The sequence below is a fragment of the Gymnoscopelus braueri genome (genome assembly GCF_963280865.1).
Source record: "Gymnoscopelus braueri genome assembly, chromosome: 5".
Lineage (NCBI taxonomy): Eukaryota > Metazoa > Chordata > Actinopteri > Myctophiformes > Myctophidae > Gymnoscopelus > Gymnoscopelus braueri.
In genome coordinates this window covers 58,005,791-58,015,790 of record NC_137606.1, presented here as the reverse complement: position 1 = coordinate 58,015,790, position 10,000 = coordinate 58,005,791, and the positions used below count along the sequence as shown (strand labels likewise).

Genomic DNA, 10,000 nt, shown 5'->3' with positions numbered 1-10,000 from the left:
TCAAAGTTTTGCACACATTTTCTAAATCTTCCAAAAAAATTGCAGATTATACAAGCTCGTAGCGCGGACTCGGTGAGCTTGTATATCTGCTATTTTTGAAAGAAATCTAAAAATGACACTGAATCTTTTCCTGGTCTTAATGGGTTAAGTAGAAAATGTGAGTAGGCCTACCCCCCCCACCGCACCCCCCCCCCTCACCCTTACCGTTAGTGTAATTAAGAGTTTGATGGCCGTGTTCCAGTTCCTCTGGATGGGTGTGTTCCTCGTTCCTGTTCCAGTTCTTGGAAAGGTTTTGGCAGCCGCTAGCTCAGCGTTGCCATGTCTGCTTATTATAAGCGACTTTGGGCTTGTTTTTTTTCTTCTATAAAGTAGCTTGTAACTATTGGTAGTTGTGGGCTAAAGTGTATTTGTCAGTGGTGGAAATAGTACTCACATTTTATACTTAAGTAAAAGTATCAATACTGCAGTATAGAAATACTCTGTTAAGATTAAAAGTCCGGAATTCAAAATGTACTTGAGTAAAAGTACAAAATATTGGTATCAAAATGTACTTAAAGTAACAAAAGTAAAAGTACTAAAATGTTTGAAAATAGCAGATCTACAAGCTCACAACGCGTAGCATCGCGGCGCGTTGTGAGCTTGTAGATCTGCTATTTTCAAATAGCCTATGTATAAAATAGGGCTAAAGTGGTTAATGTATGTTTTATAATGTAATAATTGATAATTGCAAAGTAACTATTAACTAAAGTTGTCAAATAATTGTAGTGGAGTAAAAGTATTTGCCTCTGAGATGTAGTGGAGTAGAAGTAAAAGTACTCAAAATAGTAAATACTCCAGTACAGTAAAAATTCCTCAAAAGTGTACTTAAGTACAGTACTTGAGTAAATGTACTCAGTTACTTCACACCACTGGTATCTGTTTATTTGGTCTTGTGTTGCTCATTCTAAAAGTATTTTTTTTAGAATAACCAGTTACCAGTTAGTTTATTTTTCCTTTTTCAAGGTATCTTTTGAAAAATAGCCGATCTACAAGCTTCATGTATGAGCTTGTAGCTTTGTTTACATAAACGTAGTCTCTGTGTGTCAGGAATCTAACATGTTTGAGCACGTTACGCTACGCATCATGTTGGGTTTAACCCCTTAAACTCTTTCACTGCCAGACTGCATCAGGCTGTCACAATGCTGACATGGATTCAAATAAATGTGACTATTATGACTCCATTCACAAAAATGTCAAAAGTGGATTATTGTTGTTATTTATGTATTTTTTCATCATATCGCTAATTGCACAGAAGAGCAGGTTTTGGTTTGTTATCAGAATATTGAGAAGCCTTATAGTTATAAGTCAGTTTTATTTGACAAATAAATAACCTTCCATTTGTTTTTAGTATCTCATCCACTGTGTGTGTGTGTGTGTGTGTGTGGTGTGTGTGTGTGTGTGTGTGTGTGTGTGTGTGTGTGTGTGTGTGTGTGTGTGTGTGTGTGTGTGTGTGTGTGTGTGTGTGTGTGTGTGTGTGTGTGTGTGTGTGTGTGCGTGCGTGCGTGCGTGTTTGTGTGCGTGTGCGTGCGCGTGTCGTGTTGTTGTGTATTCATCCCAGACCGTGTGTGTGTGTTGCATCATAGTGTGTGTTTGTTGAGTGTTGACATCATTATCTATAGCTTCCAGCTTCCTGTGTGTTTGTCCTTCTGATTGAATGTCTATATCATCTATCAGCTGACACACACACACACACACACACACACACACACACACACACACACACACGCACGCACACGCACACACGCACACACACACGCGCACACACACACACACACACACACACACACACAGCTAATAGATTACGTGACTGTAGATTACCTAATAGCATCTAGGTATATGTCACTGTGATGTCCCTATAGATGCTATTAGGTAATCTAGGTATGTGTAAAGTAATCTATTATCTGGTAGGTGAAGTAAAGGGCAACGTGTTGATCAGGTTGAGACGTGCTTGAAGAACAGTGTGTGTGTGCGTGTGCGTGTGCGTGTGCGTGCGAGTGCGTGTGAGAGGATTTTTTTTACCATTAAAAAAAAAATCCAATAGCAGATCTACAAGCTCACAACGTGTCGACGTATAGATCGGCAATTTTTTCTATTTCTAAACGTTTTTCAAAATAAAAAGAAGCAAGTAGATCTGCTATCTTCCCGTGTGTGCGTGCGACGGTGTGTGTGTGTGTGTGCATGTGCAATGTGTGTGTGTATTATAATGTGTGTGTGTGTGTGTGTGTGCGTAATGTGTGTGTGAGTGAGTGAGTGAGTGCGTAATGTGTGTGTGCGTGCGTGTGAGTGTGAGTGTGTGTCTAAGGGGTATTCCCCTTATTGACTAAAGGGTTGTTCCTCTGAAGCAGCGTTTCTGCTGACTCGTCGTTGAGCCCCCCCCCCCCCCCCCTCCCCCCCTCAGGGACAGATTACAGTTACAGCCTGTTTAGCAACGAACCACGACTCAGCAAAAACACACACACTCACTGCAACACTGTATCCTTTACAGAGAGAAACATTTAGACACTATAATGTATGTTTTTGAAGCTTACGAGTGGTGGAAAAATTACTATTTTTTTTTTTTTAACTTAAAGTAGAAGTATAAATACTTCAATGTACTAGAAAATACTCTATTGCAAATAAAAGAGTAAAAAAGTACAAAAGTATTGGTATTACACTTAAAGTACTAAAGTAAGTACTCATTATGCAGAATGTCCCATTTCAAGTTTTTGAAAATAGCAGATCTACAAGCTCACAATGCATCGCATCGAAACGCATTGTGAGCTTGTAGATCTGCTGTTTTTGAATTGCGATGCGATGTGCATATTAAGCGATGTGATGCGATGCGATGCGATGCGATGCGATGCGGCCTTTTCGAAAAAATATTACCCCCCGCATAATTATGCGCCATTTTGCTGATTTTGTGGTAAATCATGCGAGCGCATAATCACATTTTTCTGGAGGGCCTAAGTTAAGTACCGATAGGCACAGAATGGTAACTCATGTTGTTCACTGCTCTGCTTCCGGGTTGCAACCGGTTGCGCCCACCGTGGGATTCGCCGTACATATGCACGGATTTTGGGGTTTTCTAGAGCGGCTATATGCACGGAATGACATGCACTGGGTCTGTGCAATGTGTAGGCTACTACATTCTGTGAGATCAGGCTGTGTGCTCTGAGATAAGATAGAGAGGCTTTAATAAAAGACAACTGTTGGTTTGTCACACCGTTTGAGAGTTAAGTACTTCTGTCTGTCTGTCTGTCTGTCTGTCTGTCTGTCTGTCTGTCTGTCTGTCTGTCTGTCTGTCTGTCTGTCTGTCTGTCTGTCTGTCTGTCTGTCTGTCTGTCTGTCTGTCTGTCTGTCTGTCTGTCTCTCTCTCTCTCTCTCTCTCTCTCTCTCTCTCTCTCAGTCAGTTGTTATTCAGACTAAGAGTCAAGGTGATTTTCCAATTGAACAAGGAGGAAGTTGTGACTGAGTTGTTTTTCACTTTTCTAATCCCCCCCACACATGCACACACATGCACACACACACGCACACACACACACACACACACACACACACACACACACACACACACACACACCAACACACAACACACACAACACATCACACTACACACTACAGACAGACAGACTCAACACGACAGACACAGACCGACAGACAGCACAGACAGACAGACACTAGACAGACAGACAGACAGACAGACAGACAAGACAGACAGACAGAACCATCAGGACAGTTTGTTATAGTCAGAAATAGACACAAATAAATGTACTCTGCTAGTTGACAGCTATGTGTGTGTGTGTGGTGTGTGTGTGTGTGTGTGTGTGTGTGTGTGTGTGTGTGTGTGTGTGTGTGTGTGTGTGTGTGTGTGTGTGTGTGTGTGCGTGTGTGCGTGTGTGTGTGCGTTCCATATCATTTGGTTGTTTACTCTAAGCTTTAATTTCGTGACCTTTTAACCGACCCCCCCCCCCCCGCCTGTCAGGTGTTTTTAACACAGGGTACATACAGGTCCAGCGTTTCTTAGCGTTCACGCCGATGTGTTTAGGTCTGTAGATGTGTTTAGGGCTGTAGATGTGTTTAGGGCTGTAGATGTGTTTAGGGCTGTAGATGTGTTTAGGGCTGTAGATGTGTTTAGGGCTGTAGATGTGTTTAGGGCTGTAGATGTGTTTAGGTCTGTAGATGTGTTTAGGTCTGTAGATGTGTTTAGGGCTGTAGATGTGTTTAGGGCTGTAGATGTGTTTAGGGCTGTAGATGTGTTTAGGTCTGTAGACACGCCTCCACGAGGACCCTGATGTAAACACAGGGTGTGTTGGGCGATGGTCCAGGGTCCCGTCTAACGCCTGGAACAATAATATTTCCAGCGCGATACGACACTGCAGAGAGATCGTCCGTCGAAAATGTCTCGTTTTCACCAGGTTAAAAAGACATGGAGCTTAGTGTCCAGATCCTATCATTGGATCGGATGGAAGGGACGTTTTTCCGCGGACAAATCCGTATCGTTTTGGTGGTCCTTTCCTTGACATGAAACAGTTTGAGAACTTTACTGATTCAGATGGCATTCAGGCCTCAGGCTTTAATGGGTTAACACTAACATTAAAGCGTTTTTGATTGATTGATTGAATACTTTATTTAGAAGTGTTTTGGTGCAGATATTACACTACTATGCAGAACATGTTGACATGTACAGTAAACAGTTAAAGTATCCTTTAAGGCAGGGGGTCTTCAACGTTTTCAGGCCAAGGACCCCCTAGCTGAGAGAGAGATGAAGCAGGGACCCCCTAGCTGAGAGAGAGATGAAGCAGGGACCCCCCTAGCTGAGAGAGAGATGAAGCAGGGACCCCTTAGCTGAGAGAGAGATGAAGCAGGGACCCCCTAGCTGAGAGAGAGATGAAGCAGGGACCCCCTAGCTGAGAGAGAGATGAAGCAGGGACCCCTTAGCTGAGAGAGAGATGAAGCAGGGACCCCCTAGCTGAGAGAGAGATGAAGCAGGGACCCCCTAGCTGAGAGAGAGATGAAGCAGGGACCCCCCTAGCTGAGAGAGAGATGAAGCAGGGACCCCCTAGCTGAGAGAGAGATGAAGCAGGGACCCCCCTAGCTGAGAGAGAGATGAAGCAGGGACCCCCTAGCTGAGAGAGAGATGAAGCAGGGACCCCCTGATATTTCACTTACAGTCCATATCTCCGCCAGGCCGGGCGGTCGAAAGGAGACAATGTTTTCACTCCTGTCCGTCCGTACCGATCGGGCGGGAAACGTTTCGCCACGCCCCCCACACTCCCCCTAGAGGCCAACCCGGGGAAGAACCAATCAAAATGTATAATTCATTATAATCACTTCTTTCTTTTTTTTCCTTCTCCATCCAGGTAACAGCTCCGGCGCTGACTCCTCCCCTTCCTCTAACTCCTCCTCCAACTCCTCCTCCTCTGGGCTTCTCAACCTCTCATTGGCGGCGGCGGGCGGGGGCGTGTCCTCTGAGGCGGAGGAGGAGGAGTATATGCAGATGAACGGGTGGAGCATCTGTAAAGAACAGGATGAGATGTTGAACCTGGCCTTCACTGTGGGCTCCTTCCTCCTGTCAGCCATCACTCTGCCTCTGGGCATCGTGATGGACAAATATGGACCCCGCAAACTGAGGCTGCTGGGCAGGTACATATTAGTGATGTGTCGTTCATAGGGGTGTGCCGATATATCGTCCCGCGATATATCGCGATACGTTTTCGTGACGATATGTATCGTTTTGGGAAAAGAAAAAAAAATCGCTAAAAAAAAAAAAAAAAAAAAAAAATTTCTTTTTTTTACAATAATAATAATCAGGCATGCAAACAGCCCCGAGGTGAAAAGGGTGACAACATGTTTTTTTTTTTCCAGGTCAGGCGTCACACTATTGCCCTATTTGGATTCAAAACGGCTATTGTAGCTGAAAAGCTGCAAGTTTGCGTCTGAATAATGCAAAAACAGAATTATTTGTTTGCATTTTTTCTCCCCCATATATTTTCATAATAAAAAAGTGCGTATCGTATCGAAATCGTATCGAAGTTGTGAGCCAAATATCGTATCGTTATCGTTTCGGCACACCCCTATGACGATTCGTTCAAAATAACTAGTTCATTTGCCATGAACGCGAACGAGCTCGGTCACTTTCTGAAACAGTTACGTTCACGCGCAACGTGAACAAAAAACCGCTCCCGCGATGGTGTTTTACACACATTATAAAACATGCATTAATTAACCACTTTAGCCCCTATTTTATACCTAGGCTATTTGAAAATAGCCGATCTACAAGCTCACAACGCGTCGCGATGTTGTGAGCTTGTAGATCGGCTATTTTCAAAAATGTTGGCGCTTTTATTTTTGGTTCTTTAAGTATATGTTGATGCCAATACTTTTGTACTTTTACTCGAGTAAATTTTTGAACACTAGAAAATAGCGCTACTGAACGAGAACGTGAACGAATCATTTGAACGAATCATTGCCGCGAACGTGAACGAAATCGTTCGTTCACTGAAATGAACTTTTTTTTTCCCACCACTGGTAAATATTTCAGGGGAAAAAGTATTCAGATATTTTACTTAACTCTTTGAACACCATCGATGCGTTTTCAAGTCAATTGCTACTTAATCCATCCACGCCGTCGGCAGGGGCGGCCTTAATGATCTGGGGGCCCGTTTCAAGAGCTCATATGGGGCCCCCTACCAGTCTCTATATCTATTACCTCTTTGCCAAAAATAGCCGATCTACAAGCTCACAACGCCTCGCGCCGCGAGGCGTTGTGAGCTTGTAGATCTGCTATATTTTTTGGCTAAAGTTCTCCTCAGAAAAGGGATGCTAGGGTTCAAGAGGTTAAGGTAAAAAGAAAAATCATATCGCACAAAGATTTGGCGGGACCCCCTGTAGTAACTCTGAGGACCCCCTAGGGGTCCCGGACCCCCTGTTGAAGACCCCCTGCGTTAGAGCGCCCCCACGTGGGAAAAAAAAATATATATATAAAAAATGTGCCAAAAACGGTCCGGACCGTTTATGGCACACAATGTGTTAACACATACAGTGCCAGGATCGCATTGATGCGTTCTTTTGAATTTTCATTATTTAATCTGTGATCGCACGGCTGTGTTTATTTCTCATCAACACTTTCGTTTTCCACTTACGTCACACTCACCCGGAGCCGGATGTAAAAAAAAAATTTCATTTCCGGGTCACGTTGTTTTTCTCCGGTGATTTTCGGCCAGAATAAGGAAAAACCCGTTTTTTCACACGGTATAAAAGACAAACGGACAGCTCAACTTCTATTTTCTTTGGTCCGGGTGACTAACAGTCATCGTCGTAGTGTATCACATCGTTTTTAGGCCGATCAGCGGGCCGGGAATTGTCGAAAACGTCACATCCTTTGAATGACCGGATATGACGTGGGCCTGTTTGGGAGGGGGCGAGCGAGTTGATCAATGTCTGGATGTGCTGCTCTCTACTGGTGGAACTGTCGTAGGTGCTTGACAACACAATCAGAGAATGTATTTGAATGAAAAATTAAAAAACTAAAAAATTAAAAAACAAAAAAATTGCGAGTACATTACTGGTGAGTACATTATGAATAAACTCTGGCAGTCAATGTGTTAATAATAATAATCATAATCATAATAATATGTGATTTTCTCTCTGTGTTCACAGTGCCTGCTTCGCGTCCTCCTGCATTCTCATGGCTTATGGCGCGAGCGACCCCACAAGTATGTGTTCATTATTACTATAATAGTAGACTACCGAAATTCTGACGTCTCTTCCGCTAGAGGGCGCTGTACCCCTGGGTCGTGGCTTTATTTTTTGTGTTGAAATCCCCATTGGAGAATCTTAAAACTTGTGGCAAAACCACACCTCCAGAGGGGTGTGGCTTTGATGGGTACCTGACAGGTACTGATCTAGTGGGTACCCAACGTGATGATCTCAACTGGCTACCACTGTAGATCACGTCTAGCCTGGTTCCAGACCAATCTGCCTTTTGCAAAATTGCATCGCACTTTAGCCCTCTGCAGATCAGGTCTGGCCCCCCCCCCCCTCAATAGAGATTTAATTGCTCTCCCTCCAAAGTCGTGAGGGACCAATCAGGGCCCAGTATCCAAATTTGGGGGCGGGCTTATCACCTTATTTGGAGCAATAGACGTACAATGCCAGGAGACTCATTTTCAGTTTGTCACAACAAAGATGGACGCCGCCGTAGCATCGGTAGTAAACGGGTTAGAAAATATTTATTTTCTAACAGAGGAACAAACGATTGCCCTTAAAGCTTTTGTTGGAAAGAAAGATGCGTTAAGAATAGTTTCATCTGGTTACCAGACTAAATACGAGTGGAGCTAGCTTTCGTTGTTTACTATTTCAGCACCGGCGCTTTTGTGTGACGTAGCAGGAAGCACTGCTCTGATTGGTTTAGGTCTAACCAATAGTCCGTTTGGATCTTTTTGTAACCGCCCCTTGGAAAAAAATCTTATCGTTGATAGGGACCAGACACAGTGTGTCGTGTGATATTGTCTGGCCACGCGAGGCTAAGATCACGTCACATAAGAACTGTGTTCCAAACATAAACACACCGCCCTGGCGTTTCTGTCAGGGGGCGTGGCTCTGCGTCGTTTATGATATTCATTCATATTTGATACAGCCTGTTTCTGGAGGAAATGGAATTAATTCTTGCCTTATAAGTCTTAAGAACTACTATGTCCGGGTCTGAAATCACTGTCCCCACAGCAGCCGGAAATGTAGTCTTTGGGTTGTTTGACTCGTTTCTAGTGTTTATATTGTGTTACTCTTTGGGTAAATGTGTACATTTACACCTTCAGTCGATGCTTCATATCCATATGAGTAAAATCGCGGGGGTGGTGTGTTTATTTTTGGAACACAGTTCTTATATGAGACGATCTAAGATTCCCCTATGTGGGTTTCAACACAAAAAATAAAGCCACGAACCAGCGGACCAGCGCCCTCTAGCGGCAGTGACGCATGCCGTGTCGTGCGTCGTTGTTCACAATGGTTTTGCCATTTGTTGTACAAGAGAAGTATATATCAAAGTGGATAACGTCTGTCTGTCTGTCTGTCTGTCTGTCTGTCTGTCTGTCTGTCTGTCTGTCTGTCTGTCTGTCTGTCTGTCTGTCTGTCTGTCTGTCTGTCTGTCTGTCTGTCTGTCTGTCTGTCTGTCTGTCTGTCTGTCTCTCTCTCTGTGTGTGTCTCTCTCTCTGCCTGTCTCTCTGCTCCAGGTCTGTCTGCTCTGATCTTCGTAGCTCTGGCTCTGAACGGTTTTGGAGGAATGTGTATGACCTTCACCTCTCTGACGGTGAGTACCATGAATAGTATATATTACTATATTCATAGGGTATACCATAAAACATACATTAACCTCTTCAGCCCTATATACATTTTGGCCATTTGAAAATAGCCGATCTACAAGTTCACAAGGCGTCGCCATGTGACGCCTTGTGAACTTGTAGATCGGCTATTTTCAAAAGATTTTTTAACATATTTTGAACTTCTGAAATGGGACATTCTGCACAATGACTACTTTTAGTTTTGGTAAGCTTTAAGTATATTTTGATGCTGATACTTTTGTATTTTTGAATTTTGAATGCTGGACTTCTACTTGTAACGGAGTATATTTCTTCATTGTAAATAAACAAAACATCACATGGATGCACTTGGGACGTATCATCAGTGTTGTAGCCTGGAGGACGTATCATCAGTGTTGTAGCATGGAGGACGTATCATCAGTGTTGTAGTCTGGAGGACGTATCATCAGTGTTGTAGCATGGAGGACGTATCATCAGTGTTGTAGTCTGGAGGACGTATCATCAGTGTTGTAGTCTGGAGGACGTATCATCAGTGTTGTAGCCTGGAGGACGTATCATCAGTGTTGTAGCATGGAGGACGTATCATCAGTGTTGTAGCCTGGAGGACGTATCATCAGTGTTGTAGCATGGAGGACGTATCATCAGTGTTGTAGCATGGAGGACGT

General features: G+C 43.6%; 1 protein-coding gene across 2 annotated transcripts in view; it reads left to right on the top strand.

The window, feature by feature from the left end:
• Positions 1–10,000, top strand: part of LOC308086051 (large neutral amino acids transporter small subunit 4-like) — a 54,190-nt gene that overhangs the window by 10,444 nt on the left and 33,746 nt on the right. For both annotated transcript variants that reach the window (XM_080429384.1, XM_080429383.1), the window contains exons 4-6: positions 5,379–5,661; positions 7,678–7,733; positions 9,249–9,325. In XM_080429384.1, coding sequence (XP_080285510.1) covers positions 5,379–5,661; positions 7,678–7,733; positions 9,249–9,325 — 416 coding nt within the window. The remainder of the gene's footprint in view (positions 1–5,378; positions 5,662–7,677; positions 7,734–9,248; positions 9,326–10,000) is intronic.